Source organism: Lichenostomus cassidix, chromosome 17 (assembly GCF_008360975.1).
Source record: "Lichenostomus cassidix isolate B80296 chromosome 17, HeHo_3.0, whole genome shotgun sequence".
NCBI lineage: Eukaryota > Metazoa > Chordata > Aves > Passeriformes > Meliphagidae > Lichenostomus > Lichenostomus cassidix.
Genome location: NC_139497.1, coordinates 10,512,000 through 10,532,323, shown reverse-complemented (window position 1 = coordinate 10,532,323; position 20,324 = coordinate 10,512,000). Strand labels below are relative to the sequence as shown.

Below are 20,324 nucleotides of genomic sequence, written 5' to 3'. Positions count from 1 at the left end.
CCTTCATGGCACGGGGCAGGTTGTTCTCAGAAACCTCTCAGGGTCCCTCCTGATGTTCACTCCAGGGAGCTGATTTCTGGGGGAACACATCCCTGGTGGAGCTCAGAAAGGTCCCAGCGTGAAAAAGGCTCTCATTGGTCTGAGGAGATGGTGGTCTGCAGTGGGGAGCGGGGATAGGGTGGGTCAGCCAAGTCCTACAGCCCTGAAACCTTGGTTGTGAAGGCACCTCAGGGACCCCACACTGAGGAGCAACTCGGGGAGATGGGGATCCCATACAGGGACACATTCAGGGCACTGCTCACACAGCTCTGGGGTCCTGCACTGCAGGGACAGGGGTCTGCGCTCCTGTGTCCCATGTCACATGCAGTGGTTAACATAATTTTAGGTTTCCTGAGGGTTGTCCCACCTCTCTCTATCTTCTGATCTAGATGTCTTGCTGGTCTGGTCCCTCATGCACCCCAAAGCTGTGCAGCATCTGCAGTGGTCAGGATGAAGCCCTGGTGGCTACATAAACACAAATGCAGGAGCCCAGGGGTGGCTGGGCTCCATGGCTGAGCAGAGGGAGGTGACCTGCTGGGGCAGCCTTGATCACCTTCCAGACTCCTCATTATACTGGTGCAGAGCAGGATTCAGGCACCAAAAGACAGTACTGTGTGCCAGCTGAGATGCTTCAGGGTGCCCAGGACACCTGAAATGGCTCCAGAACCTGGGGCAGAGGCCGGCCAGGACATCTCAAGCAGTAAAACGAGCTTAGGTCGATGTGCTGCCATCCCTTCCCATCCTTCCCCTGCTTCCACAGTGGAGCCCAGACACCTCAGATGGACCCCCACTATCAGAGCTGAATCCACCCCACTGACTGAGCTGTGCAGGGAGGGTTGTAGGTACTGCTGCCTCCTGAGCATTGCATGTAACCATCATGGTCTCCGTGGTCCAGCTGGCATCACTCAGCTTCAATCCTATGTTAAGTCCATGATTTTAAAAGATTTTTCAGTATCTGGTACTTAAAGGCCCATCTCCTGGACTTCTGTGATTTCACCATAAACTTAATCCCTGAGAAGAGCATGAAGTCCTTCCTGGAGCTGAAAGTCCATTTCCATCCCAGAAGACAGAAGAAGAAAATGCTCACCTATTTTTCCCCCCAGAGTCCCATCCTTTCAGGCATATCACCACCAGCCTCAGCAGTTGATAGGGAGCCCACTGCATATCCACCCCCATCCCTACCTTCTCCTGCTCATGGAATGTGATCTGTGGTCTTTGCACCAGAAAGCTGTTCTGACTTTAGGACAAAATAGGCACAATGGGTATGAAATCATCAATTTTGGCCGAAGGAATCTCTGTTATGAGCCTGAGGCACCTGCTGTGCTTGGAAAGGCACCAGCCATGGTGAGGTAGTGGTGGCTGGTCGTTGCTCAGGGCTTGGTGGGCATCATCACAGTGCCCTTGGTTGTGCCTGGCCGTGTCCCTCTCCTTGCCTGTTACTGACACCAAGAGACTTGCCCTTGGGGTTTGCCTGGGGGAGGTCTTCACCACCCAGATCTGGGCGTCCCCATTGCGCTGTCATTGCCGTAGCACTCCCCAGCACCACCAGCAGGCAGGAGATGTGGGGGGCCCCGTCTTGCTGCACCCCCAGGCTCCCATGCAGCCCCCAGCAACTGCCTGTAGGAACCAGGGACTCCATGCCACTGGAGAAACCCAAGAGCCCCATGTGGGGAAGAACCCCGGATCGCAGGGGAAAGGCAACTGGTATCCCTGCGCGGTGCCAGGGGCTTTTGTCCTCCCTCTGCCGAGCCCAGGGGCCAGAGCCGGGCGAATCCCAGAGCCGGCGGGGATGGAGAGCTCTTCCCTCTGCCCGGCCCCGACAGAGAGGGACCACGGGGCTTTCTCTTTAATGCAATGCTATGAATACTCGGGGTCTTTCTGCTCGCTGTTTAATGGATTTGAATGTGAAAAGGTGGTGGAATTGGGAAGCAGAGAAGAGAGGGGGGAGGCCAGGCCTTTTGTTCGGGGATGCTGCTCCAGCCTTGGATTTATTTAGCATTTGGAGGGCTCTGGGGTCTTTCTCTCCTCCCCAGCCCTGCAAAGGCTCGTTCCCTTTTCTGCCTCATGCTTATTAGCATAGCAGCTGCTCGGGAGAGGGGCTAGGCAGGAGAAAAGGATCGAGGCGTCCGGGAAATGAATAGGAGGGGAAAAAAATAGCTTAAAAGGATAGAGGCTTTGAATGAGGGGGAGCAGTGAGTGGAAAACGGGACGGGGGCAGCACAGAGTTGTCACCGTAGCTGAGAATGTGAGCACGGTGAAATGTGGGGACGCACTGGGGATAGGCTCCCTGTCTGGGCGCTGTGCCGGGAGTCGAGGCTGATGCTGGCACTGCAGAGTGAGGCCAGGGCTGCCCTGTGCCCCCCAGCTCCTGGGCACAGGCGGGTGGTGGGTGCCGAGACAGCACCTCCCTGTACCCCCAGCCCAGCTCCCTCGGGCCACCAGGTGGTCCAGGCCCCTGAAGCTGGAGTTGGGGTCCCCCACCTGTGACCTCCAAACTGAAGCATAGAGCAAGAGACCCACTGTCACAGCACCTGCCAGTTCCCCAACAGTGTTGGGCTGCTGGAAACACAACTCCTCTCCAAGGGGCAGACTGGGGCAAGGGATAGGGCACCCAGGGAAACCCTCAGGACACACTGCAACCAGTGCCTCCAGCTCCTCCACCTGCTCCTGGGAAAGCCTTCCAGCCACTGGGTGACTGAGAGTTTTAGGCATAATTAGAGAAAATCAAGAGTCCAGGGAGCTGCCACCCAGCACCTGCCCCAGCTGCATGGTGACCACACTGAGACATCAGAGTCCAGTACAGGGCAGGAAATCTGAGAGAGGGCTGGGCACATTCAGAGTCTGTTTGTGCAACTGCATTTGTGTGTGGGAGCATTGCCAGGGACTGGACATGGGTGAGAAGGAATTTTTCGGCTGGAGAAAACAAGAACAGAGATTGCAGTCTTGGGGTGAGAGGAGGCCGTAGAGTGGCCACTTCCAGACAGAGGCTTTCATTGACTGCAGAATTCATTCGAAGCCAGGATCTGCTCATTGTGCTGTCTTGTTTCAGAACACGAACCATCAGTCCCAGGGTGCTGCTCAGGGTCCATGTAAAGGGTCAGCCACAGCTGCCCCTCAGATGTATCACAGTAGAGCCACCGGGTGTTGGCCAGCCAATGTCCCCTCTGTCCATGTCCTCTCCAGCCAGGCTCTTCTCACTGGGCCCACTCTGCCACTTCTCCTTTCTCATGCCTGGGTTCTCCATGCCCCACTGAGGAGGGGTCAGCAGAGCCATAGCCATCCTATTGGGACAAACATGCAGCTGGTTGGGGAATTTTCCCCTTCTGGGGAGCCTCTTCTTAAAAAGAGCCAGGAGGACACCATCAGCTCAGCTGGGCTGAGATCTGCCATCAGCTGATGGTGCTGGCTGGAGGTGTTGCTCTCTTTGGTCTGCCCTCAGGGTCTGCTCCCAGCCACAGAACACTCTTGGAGTCAAGCTGAATGAAGTTTCTAATTAAAACAGTTATCCCAACCATCCCCCACCCCATCATCCCTCCAGCTGTCCATCTTTGCCTCTCTCCATTCTTCTGTCTATCACTTACCCATCCAGCCCATCAGGCCTCTATTCCCTATTCCTCCCAGCCAGCCCCACTCCCCTCTCTCCTCTTCCCGCATTCTTCCACCCCTCCATGTCCCCAGTGATCCCCCTCAGATCCCCTGCCATCTCTCAATCCCTCCAGCCAAGCATCCTCCATCCTTCCAGACCCAAACTCCATCCACCGTCTTCCCCAAAAGCAGTCAAACCAGGATGTTACCCTGCTTGACCATTTCTTCTCAGGAAGAGAAACCTGTTAACAAAAAGAAGCCAAAAATTCCATTGCACCTGCTGGTCAGTGTCCCACCCAGGATGAGACCCAGAGGTGACCTATCCCTGGGCACCCCAAGATGGGTGTTTGTGGTAGCAGAGGAACATGGCAGCTGAAGCATTTCTGGGGAGAGAAGAAAGATGTTTCTTGTTCCTGCACACTGGAGCAGCATCATTCCCTGGGACACTTGCTGCACCAAGGAGAAATGGGAGCTGCCTATACTGGGCTGATATATCCCAGGCCTGGGAGCATCCTGGGGAGGACACAGCCTTCCAAGCATGGGGGTCTGTAGAGTGACAGTGGTTTTAGGGCATGTGGGCACTGAAAATCCCATGCTCACCTCATGGCAGGGCATGAAGCTTGTGTATACACCAAGAAGAGCCCAAAATTACTCCATGCCACAGGACTGGGGTGGCCTGGGACAGATAAGGGGGAGAGGACCTCTGCACCTAGTCCCAGCACCAAATACTGCAGCAGTTACGGGTCAGCAGCAAAAAAACAGGTAAAAACCATGAGCTGTCCTGTCCTGCACAATATGCTGAGGACCCTAGTGCCACTGACCATTCATCTATCCATCCATCCATCCATCCATCCATCCATCCATCCATCCATCCACCTACCCAGAAGGATGGAGCCCAGAAAGCCTCAAGAAGGGGAAAAAAATCATGAAGTCTGAAAATGAGAACAGCCTGGCTGGGCAGCCCAAGCCACCGGCTCCTTGCCGGCACCAAACAGAAGTTGATTGTGATTTTTTTTGTTAAAAAAGGTAACTCCTCTTTGGGCCAGCGGGCTGTGGCATTATCATAGTCATACAAACGCCCAACAAAGCATCTATTTAAAATGTCCTGAATTTTGATTACAGCCTGTCCCCTCTTGCTCGCCGGCTTGCTGTCTTTCTTTCTCATTCATTACTTACTGTGTTAAGCTCCCTGAAATTCAAATAAAATCCCATCTCCTCCCCCGCATCCATATGCGATGGCCGATTCAGTGCCGATGGCCAGGCTTGACGGATGAAGGGCAATAGAAGAGGACAAAGCTGTCAAACCTCGCTGGGCTGTGTTGACTTCCCATCGCCCCCCAGCCGGAGGGGAGCCCGATCCGTCTGGTTTGGAGTCAACAGCACAAACAAAAGCAAAAGACAATGACAGGAAGCACTTGAAAGTTCAGATTCTTTGCTTTGGTTTCTCTTGGAACAACAGCACCTACGTAATGCAGCCAGTGGACAATAACACACAGCCAGGGACAGGCAAAAATGCCAGAAGAATGTGCTTATGCCATCAAACCATCCAATATTTTTGTGTTATTGGAACAAAAATAGAAAAGGGAAAGAAAAGAGGGGGAAAAAAATAAGGCTTTGAAATTCCTAGATTTCTTGGGTAGGGTTTCTGTAGAGGAAAGCTGCAAAGTGGAGTGGCCACGGGCCTTGGGAGGAGCCTGGCACCGGGGTAGCTGCTCCCCGGGGTGCTCAGCCCTGGGGTTGGGGTTCAGCTGTGCCCTCAGTACATCCTGACTGCCAGGGCCATCAGATGTGGGGAACCCACAGAGGGCTTTTGCTGGGCTTGGCCCCAGGGGCATGCCCAAATCAGGGGCTGCTGGAGACTTCAGCCCACCCCACCCACTGCTGGGAGAGAAGCCATGCACAGGAATGCTGTGTTTCCTCAGAAAAGCACATCCTTGAGGCAGCGGCTGGCCCAGCCCAGCTGGCTGGGGCCCTGGGACAAGGTGAAGGGCAAGCAGCTGCAGGGCTGCACTGAGCCAGGCTGAGCCCAACTCTGAGACATCCCAATGCAGGCACAAGGTTGAGGTTTTGCAGCATTCCAAGTGCAAACGGATGAGGCTGGGATGATCTCTACCCACATCCCTGTGTGCCCTGGGGAGTACAGCCATGTAGGAGGCTTGGTGGCATGGGCTGGTGCACAGTGTCACACAGTACCATGGCAGGAGAGGGGAGTGGTCATCACCCCCCAACAGATTTGGAGTCAGCAGCTGCCACAGGACCCTGGGTGAAGGATCCCCAGGACCACCATTGGTTGTGACTCATGGTTTTGGCATCATCTTTTTTTCCTGCTCAAATCCATCTGGGTCACTTGGTGCCTGTATTGTCCACACGGGGCTGCTGCCCAGGCAGCTGTGTGACCCCAGGGCACCTGGGGACACCAGCTATGTCTGTGCCAGGCACTGACCTGTGCTGGCAGCAGATGGCACAGGGCTTGGCACATTGGAGTGGAGTTTGGCCAGCCTGGAATTGGTCACATTGAGCCTTTTCTCCAGGTTTCCTCCCTACTGTGTTTGCAGGACACCACTCCTTGCATCCCTGGGAACCCACACCTAGAGCCAAACTGAGCATGGCACTAATTTCCCTGGGATTTATGTGTTTGCAGAGTTGGCACAATTATTGATAGAGAAAAAGCCTCATCCAACCCACCAGCACAGCCAGCAAGGGAGACTTGCCTGCATCCTGCCTTCAAAGCCCTGGCCTCGGGCAGGGCCCACCAGTGCAGGCATGGGGCTGCCTCTGCTCTTCCCACTTCCCGGAGCAGCCAGATCCTGCCTGGAAAGCCTCCAGAAAAGAAGGGCTCTGCCTGCTCTGGGCACTGGTCCACTCTGAGCCACGCAAGGGGACAGAGATGCCTTTGGGGAGGGAGAGCCCACCCTGACCCTGACCCTGTGCCCCTTCTAGGGGGCAGCTGAAGACACCACTGACCCCAGCGCCATAGCCTGAGAGGCCTCAAACCCTTGCTGGGGCCCAGGATGGAATCAAAAAGCTGGGAATGGTCACAGGGAGCTGCAGGGTGCTCAGCCAGAGGGGCTGGGGCTGCAGCTCCAAAAATGCACCCCCATTCCCACAGTCCCAAGACTGGCTGCTGAGCTCTCCCTTCACTCCCTAGGGACAAGTAGATTATTTAGAGATGTCTCAAACACCACATGCCCATTCAGCACCAGAGTTTGGTTTGAGCCATCACCCCTCCACCAGGCTCTGAATGCTGGGATGGGGCAATCAAGGACACCCCTGAGCCCAGGGAGCTTCCTTCGGCCTGTGGGAAGGGGCCACACACTTCCCCCCAAATCCACCCCAGCCATCCCCCTCCAGGGGTGCATTTAACCCCAGAACAGCTGAAAGTTTGACACCAGAAGAGACACCTGGGGACCCAGACAGCCACCCCCTACCACAGGAAACACCCAGCATGCCAATAACCTCATGGAAAAGAACAAGCAAAAAAGTATTTTTTTTTATAAAAAGATCAATGAAAAATTTATTTATAAATTTCGCACTCTGAGGCTACACGTCTATATCATACACTCAGGAATATGCTGTACTGTACAGACTTTATCCAGTTAGAAATGATCATATAGTGACCCACATACAGCTTCAATATAAGCCTAAAAATTCTTAACATTAATTAACATAATTAAAAAAGGTATTCGCATCTAAAGAAAAATCTACAGAAAAACTCCTTTCTGGAGCAATCTGTGCATCAGCTTCAATGTCTGCTTATTTCACTGACATTATCAATATATTCTTCTTACAAAAATAATAATAATAATTAAAAAGATGACTGCTGGAAGGCAACCAGTCATGCATGAAAGAGCCTCCCCCACCTGCCTCTATTTTTTATTTTCTTGTACTCCCCGTTTTGGCATGAAGGGTCAGCAGCACGATGAGCCAACAAGGGGGGTGGGGGGACCCTCATTTCAATTTGAATCAATCTGCATCCCTTTTACTTCTCAGGATCAAGAGAAACGGGGGTGTGGGGGTTGCATAGAAAATTGAAACTCTAGGGACTAGGAAGGGCAGCAGCTTTTCAGTAAAATACAAAGGGATGTAAAAATACATCAACTCACAATTTCAGAGCAAACCCCCTTCCCCGACGTACAGTTTCCCAAAAATCTCAGCGTGCCTAAAGCTCCAGGAAGCTGGAAAGGAACAATACTTTTCTTAAACAACTTACCCAGCAATTCACACAGGAGATTCACAGTCTTAATAGGTATTTTATAAAAATATAAATATGGGTTACATCATGTTGTCTTTACAACACTGGACAGAGCTCCCTTTAGACTGGGTTTATAACCAAGATTTCTTTTTAAAAATCCATCTAGAACTTGGCTTTACAATACACTTTTTAATATCATGTCATAAATGTTATGACATTTCATTGTGGCAAATCCATTTACGTAAAAAAAAAAAATAAAATGTGCAACCATCTGATAACAACAATAAAACCTCACTAGGAAAGGTCTTGTTCCCACCCCATAACTATCGCACAGAAGCACCAGTGGAAGTGCTGGACACCCCCTTCCATGCTCACAGAAAGACTTCGGCCAAGCAGTTCCTTGCAAATTACAGCATTAACAGTAGACACTTTTGACAGGGCTTTTTTCTTTTCCTTCTTTAAATCTGGAGCTTTTGAAATTATCTCAAATTGTTGAAGTGGACAAAGAAAAAAAACAAACACAAAAACCAATGAAACCCAAACAACTGCAGGTGAAACCATCAGAGACAAAGCAGAATATTCAGTGCAATGGGAAATAATCAGGGCAGATTCTAGCGGTTTTTTTAGTTTTAAGACTAGGAAAAGAAAAAAAGAACAACAAAAAAGCATATTTCCCAAACCATATTTTTTAAACACTCACCACCAGCTTCAAACAGAACCAGGCTCACAATCTTCACCCACAAATATATACAGACATGATAAATAGGTAAGACACAACCCCAATAAACCAGCAGGTAACTATTTTCTTTTCTCTTTTTTAATCGGAATGGTTTGGATGCAGGGAGCAGGAGAGGAAAGAGTGGGGAGATGGCAGTGATATGGATGGCTTTAGTGCAGACGAGGAGAAGAGGGCTGAAAGACCAGCCGGAGAAAGGAGACTTCTGAAATTTTCCGCATTTTCCAAATGGATGTTCTTGTGCCATAGCAATAAAAAAAGCAGCATTTGCGATTATACGTGCAGTCACTTCAAAATGCGCCTTCGGGTGGCTTGCTCTGCTCCCTCCCTTTCCTTTATAAAGATATATACTTTGGCATATATATCTCCTATAAAAGGCAGGTGAGTGTACGTTCGTCAAGTGAATCGTTCTGCATTGAGAAGTGTTATCCAAGTTTAACCAAAAGAAAAAAAAAATAAAAGTTCCCAAACTCTTTTCAGTAGTTTTCCAGCTTCTCTGTAGGCAGCAGAGAGCGCTCGCGCCCCTTTTCTGTGCAAAAGCAAATCCTCTGCCTCTAGAGTTTATTTCACTTTTTTTTTAAAAAGAAAAAAGTCCAGGATTTGCTAATCCCCCTTTACAAAACCACAAGGACTCAATGTCTTTTCCTGGGATCTCACGTGTGCTAAACAGATTCGTGGAGCGGGTGAGGATGCAGACCTTCTTCGGACATCCAAGGAAGAACCAAAGCAGAAAACCCAATGCAAAATCAACCAAAACCAGGAGCAATCGGGGTGAGAAAACCACGTCTGTCATATTCCAACGGAGTCGCCTCGACCAAAAAAAAGTCAGCGGTGGGAAAACACTGGGAGAACTTGGAAGAGGAGGGAGACTTTCCTGCTCTTCCTCACCGGGAAGGGCCGCGGCCGGCCGGGAGCCCCAGCCCATGGACGGGGCATCACGCCCAGGGCCGGGGCTGGCACCGGAGAGCAGTGCCCTGCACCAGTGGGGGTCTGCGGGGAGACTTTTGGGGGGCGTTGAAATGAATTCGTTTCTGAGCCAGAATACTTTAAATAGGAGGGTCGGGAGCGAGGGGAGCGGGGAGGGGGATTAAATATTAGCGGGGAGGGACGGGGGGTTGTTAAAGCATCTGCCCAGATGTCAAACTGAAACCGTGAATACTGTGAGTGCAGCCGAGGTAGATGGAGGAAAAAAACCCACGTTACAGTAGGAAACAACCCTTGGAAGATTAAAAAAACCCCAAACAATCAATCAAAAAACTTAAAAATGTAAAAGCAGTGGCGTGTTCTGCGTGGGGCCCCAAATCTTCGCCAAACCCCGCCCGGGCGGGGGCGGGAGCAGCTCTGGCGGCCGGGGGAACGGGGAGGGTCCCCGGCATCGCCGGGAGAGCGCGGGGTGGGGGGGACCCGGCATCACCGGCAGAGCGATCCCGGCATCACCGGGGGAGCGGAGCGGGGGGGGCAGCCCCGGCATCACCGTGCGCCGGCGGAGTATTTGGCCTTGGTGATCAGGTAGAGGACGATGTCCTGGTGGCCCCCGAAGGCCGCGATGTGCAGGGCGCTCCAGCCGTCGCGGTTGGCCAGGCGGATGTCGGCGCCGAACTTGACCAGGAGCTTGACGAGCTCGAGGTTACCGTCGATGACGGACTGGTGCAGTGCCGTCTGCCCCTCGGGCCCGAAGGAGTTGACGTTGAATTCGCAGTTCGTCATGTTCTGCAGCAGCGACTGCAGCTCCTTGGTGTTGCCGCGCCGCACCGCCTCCTGGAACACCCGCTGGCTGGGGGGCGGCGGCGGCGCCGCGCACGGCGACACCTCGCTCTGGCTCATGCCGCCGCCTCGGCCCCGCCGCCCCGCATGGACGGCGACGGCGGCGCCCGCCCGGGCATGCGGCGGCGGGCGGGCGGTGCTGCGGCCGCTGCCGGGGCTGGGCTGTGGTGCCGCTGCCGCCGCGCCCCGGCCCCGTCGCCTCCTGCGCTCGCTGCTCCGCTGCTCGGCGCGCCCCACGCCTCCCGCACCTCTCTGGAGCGCCCCGGCCCCGCGCGCGCCTTTTACCCGCCCTTTTATTTGCATAACAATGGCACAGCCGTGACGCAGAGCGGGGGAGGTGCCGAGAACCGCACGCCTATTGGTCTGAACGGGCGTGGGGGCGTGGCATAGTCGGGGACACGCCCCCTCACACAGTGAGCTGGACGGGCCTGGGCGCCGCGCGCGCTGCGAGGGAGGGAAGGGGGCGATGGGGGGCGCTCCCACCTCGGCTTCGCTCGGCCCCGTGCTCGGGGCTCCTCTCGGCTGTGCTCGGTTCCGTTCGGCTCTGCTCGCTTGCGTCCGTCTCAGCTCGGTTCGACTCAGCCCCGCTCGGTCCCGCTCGGGGCTGTGCTCGTGCTTCCGCTGGGCTCTGTTCGGATGCGTTCGGTTACGTCCCCTCTCGGCTCCGGGCTGCTCTCGGCTCGGCTCGGCTCGGCTCGGCTCGGCTCGGCTCGGCCGGGTCCCGCAAGGATGACGGTCGCCAAGGAGCTGCGCTTATCCCCGATTTGGGGGTGACACCGTGTTGCTTCGGATCTGTTTCTCCGTCAGCCAACAGGGACAGGCCACGGAGCAGAACGGGGGGTTCAACTCGGGGGGTCCAGCCCCTCTGCGGGCTCCCGGCGCGGGGGCTGCACCGGGTTTCAGGCACCCACAGATGAGATTGATTTAGGGGGTAAAAATGCAGCCCCCACCATGTCCTGCCAGCCCTGGAGTGACTCAATTCGGCTGCCCGGAGTTTTTTCCGGGGTCAGACCCTCTGTCCAGCCGATGACCACATTCGTGGCGCGGGAGTGCTGGGAGCTGTGGACACCTCAGGGAAGCGGGAAAATGGGCAAAAAAGTACCGAAAACAGTGCAGCAACAAGAACCGGTGCTTGGGGGACCCTTCGGGGGCCCCTCTTGTCCTTCCCACCAACCCCCTCCCGTTCCCGTTTGGTCCGGGGGGAGCAAATGGCGAGTCCAGGTGGGAAGCGGCGCTCCCGGTCCAGCTCCCACCGCCTCCCGGGCATTTGGTCAGCAGGAGCGGGCGGGAGGTGCGGGGAGAGAGGAAGGAGCGTGTAATAAACCGAGGTGACAGCAGCCGCGCTGGGGCAGCTGGGTGGCAAGCTGCTGTTACCTGGCACTGCTGGTATGTCCTTTTGGGGAGGGAAAGAGAGAAATCGGCCAACTGATAAATTCAGCCCCGCCGGTGAAATGTGGCATCACGGAGCTGTCACAAGGCTGGAGGACAGTGGCCTTGAGCTCGGAGTGTGACTTGCCCCATGGCCTGTTCCCATGGCTTTTCCCAGCTGCTGGAGTAGCCTGGGACCACTCCTGCCTCGTCTGGGTCCTTCTCTCATCCCGGCTGGATTTAGGCTGTTACGGAGTTGTTGAAGCAGCTCCTCATTCTCCTCCCATAAGGGTCTGCTTTTCTAAGTCTATTTCTGCAGCTAGTTATTCTCATACCTATCCCCATTCCTATCCCATTCCCATCTTCACATCCTTCTCCATCTCCATCTCCATGCCCATCTCCCCATCTCCATCTTGTCCTTGTCTCCACCCTCATCCTATGTCCGTGCACTTCCCCATCCCCATCCAATCCCCATCCACCCTATCCCCATCTCCATCTCAATCTACACCCCCTGACACTGTTTGGCTTCCCCAGGCCAGAGCTCTCCCAGTCACACCTGTCTAACGTGAGTGTGTCACAGTCCATCGTTCTCCTGTAAAAGGGGGGACTGGGACGTGACTGCTGCTGGTGGATGCAGACAACCCCCCCCCCCCCCCCGCTGTCCTGTGCCTGTGCAGCTTCTTCCAGGATGTCCCTGTGCCTCTGAGATGCAGGGCCTCTGCAGCACTGGCACGGAGCACTGAGATGGGCTCAGGGTTCGAGGCTCTGGGGTCCGTGCAGGAGCCAGGTTTCCCCAAGGACAGGGAAGAGGAGCCACCTGTCCCGTTCCCCTACGGGCCCTATCCCGCGCAGCCGGCGGTGGTTCTGTCCCCGTCGCCCCAGTCATGGTGCCAGCGGGGATCATCAGCGGCAATCTCTGTCCTGTTTTCCGGTGTCGGCTGGCCGTGGTGAGCGGCGGGACGTGCCGTGACTCACGGTGACTCACGGGGAGCTCCGGCTGTGCCCAGGGCCGGCACAGCCCTGTAGTGCAAACAGCGTGCGGGGAGCGCTGGAGCTACCGCAGCCCGTGACCATGCTCTGGCACTGATGCCAGCAAACCCATCACTGCAAAGCTGGAAGAAGGAAGACAGTAGGGTCGTGCGGCAGCTCTGCCGGCGCTAGGTGCAATGGCCTGAGGGTCGGGGCTCAGCTCTTCCTTGCTCACCCTCTCATTTTCGCTCTTAAATATCCCGGGGTAGCTGATTTTGTGCATTTACTGGCCGTATCCTGCGAGATGTGGAGCCCTGTGAGCTAGCCGTGGGAGAGTGGGAATTGCTCACACCTCCCCGGTCTGGGGCTTGGCCAGAATTACATCCTCGCAAGCAAATCTGCATTTGCCAGTGACACTGGTGAGAAAAAGAGCCCGGGCAGGGACCCAGCCATGCAAATGTTCGGGACTGGCAGGTGGGGGCAGGACTCGGTCTGGGAACAGGGCCAGAGAGGGAGGGGAAAGAGCGAAAAAGTGTGTGTTTTTGGGGGTGGGGGGGCAATAAAAAGACAAATTTGAAAAGCTGCATTTTAACTCCAGTTCGTACCCAGTTCTGTAACTGGAGAGGAGCCGGGCCAGGCTCCCTGCACGCCTCTGCTGCCCGCCGGCCGCGAAGGGGCTGTGAGGGGCGGCGGCGGGCGCTGGGAGGCCCCTGCCCTCGCTTTATGGGGCCCCACAAAACCAGTAGTCCCACCCAGTGATTTATCCGCTCTCTTCTGAGACGAGGGGAGGACGTGGCGGGAGGCGGGGAAGGGAGCTGCGATGCCCTAAGCGAACGGTCACGCTGAGAGGCGCGGAACAAATTTCCCCTCCTCAGGAGACGTGACGGCTAAATTTCCCTGTGCCCGTGAGAGCCTGCGGGAGGGAGAAGCGCCGCCTGCCACCGGCATCGCCGGCGAGGCTCAGAGCCGCCCCGGGGCTGGGCGCACTGGGCTGGGCACGTCGCAGCCCTCTTCCAAAAAATCCCAGCGGGTCATGTCCGTCCTCCCGGCTAGGCAGACACGGCAGCGAGAGTCCAGCCACCCCGCGAGGCCTCCTTGCAGGGAGCCGGAGAGCCGGGGGGACAGATCCGGGGCAGGCGGTGAGGGGGCGTGCCCCCACTTAATTCATTAAAATGTGTCGGAGAGCGTGGGAAAGACGGGAGCTTTTCTTCCCAGCGCAGAGCCCCAGCGAAAGGCGTGCGACGGAGAGCGCCCTACCCGCTCGGCTCCCCGGAGCCGGAGGAAGCGCGGAGGTTTCCTCCACCGCTGGCCCCGTCGGTGCTTTGCCTCCCGGCTTTTTGGCAAAGTGGCTGCTGTAGCCCCGGTGGGGAAACGAGGGGCTCGGCCAATGCCGCCTGCCCCACCGCGGAGATGTGGGATGTGAGGATGAAGGGACCCCACTGGGGCTGTGGTTGCTGCGTGGGGAGTCTCCTTTGTGCGGATTCACCTTTGGGGACAAGAAAGGAGGTCCCTGTCCCTGCTGGGAAATAGGTTGCAGGGGGTCGGTCTCAGGGGAAACCCTTCCTCTGTGAGGTCTTAGAGCTGCACAAGCAGGGGTATGGCCCTGGGATTGGCCTCATGCTCCCCACAGACCCATCACACACCAGGAGCCTTCAGTGGCACCCAGACTGTGCCTGGGTGGGCTGGGACCCTGCCAGCCCTGCAGGCAGAGCTCCTGAGGCCAGAGCTGGGGGGTTGCAAGGGAAACCTCATGGTCTTGTGGTGAGGATGTGTGTGGTGCCCTGTGTCCTCTGCAGGGAGCACAGCACCACAAGCAAAGCTCTCATGAGTGGCTTGGGAAGCTCTGTGGACAAGGGCATTCTCCTGGGACACCCACACCACAGGGGCCACTGCAGGAACATGGCCTGGGGACTGCCACTTCCCACGGATGTCAGCATAGATGTTGCTCTGCATGGTCCCTCCCTCCCAGCCTGTGACAAACAGGATTTAAAACCTGAGCGAGACTCAAGCAGGGTCATAACACTGCATGTAGTCGTTGTCCTCCGGCGGGGACACAGGCAGGGATGTGCCCAGGCTGGAGGACGTGGTGCTGGGCTGTACAGTTTACGCTGTCTCACTGCAGCTTGGCCCTTAACCACTCCAGTGCCCCATCTCATCAATCCTTATCCTGCTGGAAAGGCTGCAGCTCTTCTGATGTAGCCTATGGTCTCAGTGTCTGGCAGCATAATCATATTCCTTGAGCAAAAGGCCACTAGGTGGGACACACTTTAGCTGGAGAACTGCCTAGTGCCACAGGTAGGGATCTCCAGCTGCATCATCAGTGTCTCAGTGCTGCCAGGCCACGCTGAGGCATCCTCTTTATTGATGTCCCTGTGGCTATTGAGCACACGTTCTCCAAACTGCCCAGATTCCAACCCATGTTCTGTGAAACTGACACCATCACATGTCCCTGGCCTGATGTGCAGGCAATTGCTTGTGGGGCTTCTGGTCCTGAAAAATGGCAAATGGAGGGACCATATATTTATTTTGCAGGTGCTGATAGAGTTGGTTGGAGACACAGACCCTGGTTTATGTGCGCTGGGCCAACCTCCCCACCTTTAGGGCATAATTACCTTGCCCTGGATCATCAGAATGAGCTCCAGGATTGACTCCAGTGTCCATGCAGGGTTTTGGTGCCGGGAAATTACCATCTCCTGAGATACATGGTCCTTGGGGCCACTTATCACAGAATCCTAGACTTGTTTGGGTTAGAAATGACCTTTAAAACTCATCTCATCACATCCCTGCCATGGGCAGGGACACCTTCCACTATCCCAGGTTGCTCCAAGCCCCATCCAACTTGGCCTTGGACACTTCCAGGGATGGGCAGCTACAGCTTCTCTGGACAACCTGTTTGGTTGCATTGCATGGCCACTCCTTTGCGGTGGCTGTGGGATGGGGATATGTCACTCTACTGCTCCCACTGCGCAGTTCCCCCAGAAGACACATTACAGCCCATAGGAAGTTGCCTCTGTACCCAGTGACTGCTCCATGGGGACAACCCTGGGATCTAAGCAGGGTTGTCCCCATCCAAGCCTAAGATCTAGGCTTGGGGGTGACCTGGCCATAGCCTCCATGGGGCACATGCCTGGTGAGTGTGTAGATTATTTCCCTAAGAGTCATGGCCAGATATTGACAAGCTGATGGGAAGAGTCTGGTCCCAGGCTATTCCCCACAGAGCAAATGTCCTCCTGATTGATGTAAATGTCAAATGTCCTCCTGATTGATGTAAATGTCCCTTCTCAACGGACACCTCTCTCCTCTCCCCTCACCACCTGCAGCCAGCAGCAGCAACCCCAACCTGTGGGAGCAGCATTCCCGTGGTGGGGGCAGCACAAGGGCCAGAGCTCACAGCCAGCTCGGGCTGGGTCTGTGTCCAAAAACGTGCTGGTTTGTTTGAAAACAGCAGCTGGGAGCAACTGGGAGCTCAGTTGGAGCATCCAGCTGTAAGAGTGGCTACAGGATGAGGACGGGCAGTGGTACAGCCGCTGTCCTCCTCCTTCTACCCTGCCTTGCCAGCTGCCTTAGGGACCAACCAGCCCTAGCTCAAGGCACAAAGTCACACCAGGGAACACTGAGCTGATTTCTGTGAGCTGGTCAAATATGCAGCGAAGTTTCCGCTCCAGATTACAGGAGGAAGGAAGTTTGCTTGGAAGGGGATGGGGATAAGGTGGGGGAGAAGGGAGGGAAGTGCATTCCTGCCTGATGAGGAACAATGTTGATATATTCATTTGTAAACTAAAGCTGGCCTGAGCGTCAAACACCTTGTCCCCGTCAAACTCCGAAGGATGTGCAGGAGTACACAGGGAGAGGAGAGGAACCGTCTGACATCCGATGCAGCGTGTGGTTTCCCAGGGCTGAGGGACGGGTGCTGCTCAGCCAGATCTCATTCATGATAAAGAGCAATAAAACCTTTCCTCAGTGCTGTTTTATCCCAGGTTTCCCCCATGATCATATCCTGTCACACAAGAGCAGGAGCTGAGCACGGGTGAAGCAACTGGGGGTCCATAGGCTCTGGAATGGACAGCCCACCCAGAGCACTGATCCCTGCCAGAACACTGCTGGGGCTGCCCTTCCCATGCAGGATCAAACAGCTGCATAAAACCAAGGAGGGTTCATTACTGCCCTAATAAATGTTAAATATTAGTATGACACAGACAATGGGATTTTGAAATTATTTTTTTAAGCAGCCAGATAAGGAAACAATATTGTAGGCTGATTAAAAAGCTGCTTTAATTCCCTTTGATATGTATCCACCATTCAAAACTGGATAGTTTATTACCTCCTGGATGCTCCTCAAGGGTGATCCGATGTGGAATTTGCTGTTGACTGTGTCAATGACTGGAGGTGACCTTGCTGCACACTTCCCACCATGGCACCACCTCCTGCAGGCAGCAGGAAGGAAGAGGTGCCCTGCTGGGTCCCAGCCACCGCCCCTGTCCCCAGGAGCTGGATGGAATCCTCTGGGATCTGTTTTGTGTCATGTCCACAGGTACACACCACTTGCTGGTGTCTGCCCTGGGTTGGTGTCTTAGAGCAAGTCCCAGCCATGGGACCTGGCCCTAGCACAGCCCTGACTGTAAGCACAAGAGCTCACTCCTAAACTGATGGAGCTCTCAAGCAGATAAACTCCTGGAGCTGGCCAGGAGGTGACGCTACTGTCCCCAGGGATCAGAGGAAAAGGCACCTTCTAGGCAGCTGTCCCCAGGTGAGGGACAGGGATGTGTGTCCCCATCTCCCACGAGGTCCTCTCCACAGAGAAAGCAGTGACAGACAAATGTGAAACCACAGCTCTGGAAAACACAGCAAGCAAAGGCCAGAAGTGCCCATGAGTGGTCAGATGTGCATGTGGCTCAGCAGCTTCCCCTAAACACAGTCTGGAAAGGTTCATCCCATTTTGGAGAAGTTTATTTCATGGCTTGATGAAACACTGCACGCTGTGGCTAGCAGCTGAAGGCTCTGCATTGTTCCAGCTTTGCCTCATCCCCAGTTTCTGCCCTCCCAGAATAAACGCTGAAGAAGCAGGATGCTGACACATGGATGAGTCCGTGTGGAGCCTGGGGGGCTTGGGCTGCTCAGTGCCAGTTCTGGCAGTCCCATGTTTACTGTCTGAGGTGATCCCCCTGGTATCCCTCACCAGTGGCTGGCATAGAGGGGTTGTTGGCAAAGCATGAGCCTCATCCTCCCTCTGCTGAAAGGACACTCTTTAAGATTCCAGGGAGCTGTGGTGTGACTGCCCATAAGGACATGGCAACTCCAGCAACATCCATGAGGAGGTGGCCCATGCTCATGCACTGGAGGAGCTGATGTTTGGCAGATCATTGATGGTGCTGACACCTGAACCTAAAAACATGCTCTTTCCAGGCATTGAACAGGTCACCTGAACACACAGGGTTAACAGGAAAACCCCAGAGCCAGAGCACCAGCCCCAGGCTGAGAGTGGCAGGATGTTCTCCGGGGCCAGATACAGCACTTTGAATTGTGGGGCAGTGGCTGCTCCATGCGGGTGGTGAAGGTTTTCAGAAGGGATCCCAAGTGCTCCTTTCTGCAGGCTTTCTGCCACCCAGCCCTGATACTTGAGAAATCTGGGAAGGACTTAAAGTCAAACATGGTTCTGGCAGCCTCAGACAGCCTTCCTGCCCCTGAGCTGGGATGGGGAGGAATGGAGAGATGAAGAGCTGTAGAGATGGGGAAGGATGGGGAGATAGAGGGATGTGGAAATGAAGTGCTTCAGAGCCAGTGGCACAGGTGATAAGAAGACATATGCCATGGTCCATACTGCTGAGACTTCAGCTGGCACACTGTAGTCACAGTACAGTGTCACTGTAGCCCATAAATGTCACACCTCAGTCAAGAGCTCCTCGGGTCCTCCCAGCAATAACAGCAGGGCCTTAAACCACATTAGAGGAGGAATTTTGCAAATGCTTCTCAGTTGCAGGATGGAGTGGTGTGAGCCTGACCCTGGATCAGGAGGCACTGGCAGAGTTCCATCCAAGCATGCCCATGTCCAAGCAAGGCCACTGTCCTATCCCAGCACCAGATACAGCTCAGGCCAGAGGGACCTCAGCTGCTAGATGCTGCCATGGGGAGCTGGGGACAATTTTTAAACATCCATGACATAGAGGCAGAAAAGCTGTTACCCTGGGTGCTGCATCCCAGCACCAAAGCCCTGCACTCACTCAGGTTTCAGTCGTGGAGCTCACCCTCATTGCTCAGGACAAGGTAATTGTGGCCCAAAGATCGGGAGATTGGTCCAGGGCATGTAAAACCAGGGTCTGTGTCTCCAACCAACACTATTAGCACCTGCAAAGTGAATACATGTTCCCTCCACATGCCTGTTTTCCAAGACCAGAAGCCTCACAAGCAGTTGCCAGTGCACCAGGCCGGGGACACAAGATGGTGCCAGTTTATCCTCTGTTGTCACCACCTGGTCCCAAGCTGTTGCACCACAAACATGATTAAAATGATCTGGGGGTAAAAGTGAAGAGGAATTTCCTACTTTAGATGACGAGGGATTAACACAAAGAGCACAGAGCTCAATGTGTTTCAGGTCATGAAACACAATTCCACCAGATTATAAGGAAAAAATGTAGACAACTGAGTAGACAAAAAAAATGGAAAAAGTGGATGGAATAATGACAGCCATGACATGGAACAATGACAGCAAGATCAGCAGAAGGCATTTTAATCCCATTAGGAGAAATAATCCCCATGGCTGAAGGTGTCGGTGCACATTCACAAAGGTGTGCCAGGGAGCCTCCAGTCAAGTGGGAAAATCTCTGTTTTCTTCTGTCCATCCCTGGAAGCAGCAGTCATCTCCAGAATAAACTGAGAGAAATGGGAAAGGAGGGATGAAGGTTGGCGAGGAGGGAAGGTTTTGCTCACAGACTGGGCGATGAGCTCCAGCACTGTGTACCTACTGGCCTGGGAGGAGGAATGGTGCTGGGGCAGCACCTCAGCAAGGCTAGGCTGGGGGGTGAGTCCACAGAGCCAGACCCCACCCTGGGGCCTAGGGATCAGAAGGGACAGGCAAGGCTGTCCCTGTCTGTGATGGAGAGGAGAGGAGAGGAGAGGAGAGGAGAGGAGAGGAGAGGAGAGGAGAGGAGAGGAGAGACGTGGCCTTACAGTGATTCCTCAGGAAATCCATCGAAACCAGCACCCCCACATAGCCAAAGCCTTGGCATCAGGTCCTCCAGTCCCCCGTGTGTAGGGGCTGCACTGTTCTGGGCATGGACATCACTAGCTGGGGCATAATGAGGGAGGCTTTGCTCTGTGACATCCACAACCAGACTAGAAGGAAAAAAATGTGGATTTAGGGCTGATCTGTAACTGCCAGTGTCAAAGTACACACCCCCGCCCTGGGTAGGTCCCTCACTCCCTGGGTAGAGCAGTGTCTGGGTCTGGGGGTCTCACTGGCACAGCACCACACTCTGCCAGACACTGTTGTGATAATGATGATGGTGGTGGTGCTGGTGATACTCAACCATGGAAAAGACTTTCCCTCCAAGCTCCGTCAAGACCAAGTGCAGGGAAAGAGGGAAAATAACCCCCAAACCCCCCTGGGAAACATCCTCACAGCTGACTCACACCCGTGGTGTGTTCTGATGGGAAAGGGCCATGCTCAGCACCCCT

The 20,324-nt window shown here is 54.8% G+C and overlaps 1 protein-coding gene across 1 annotated transcript; it reads right to left on the bottom strand.

Moving 5' to 3' along the window:
- Positions 1–7,108: 7,108 nt before the first annotated feature.
- On the bottom strand, positions 7,109–10,599 carry NRARP (NOTCH regulated ankyrin repeat protein). Its single transcript, XM_085076536.1, has one exon. The coding sequence runs from the start codon at positions 10,374–10,376 to the stop codon at positions 10,023–10,025; it is 354 nt and encodes a 117-aa protein (XP_084932662.1). The 5' UTR covers positions 10,377–10,599; the 3' UTR covers positions 7,109–10,022.
- Positions 10,600–20,324: the final 9,725 nt, after the last annotated feature.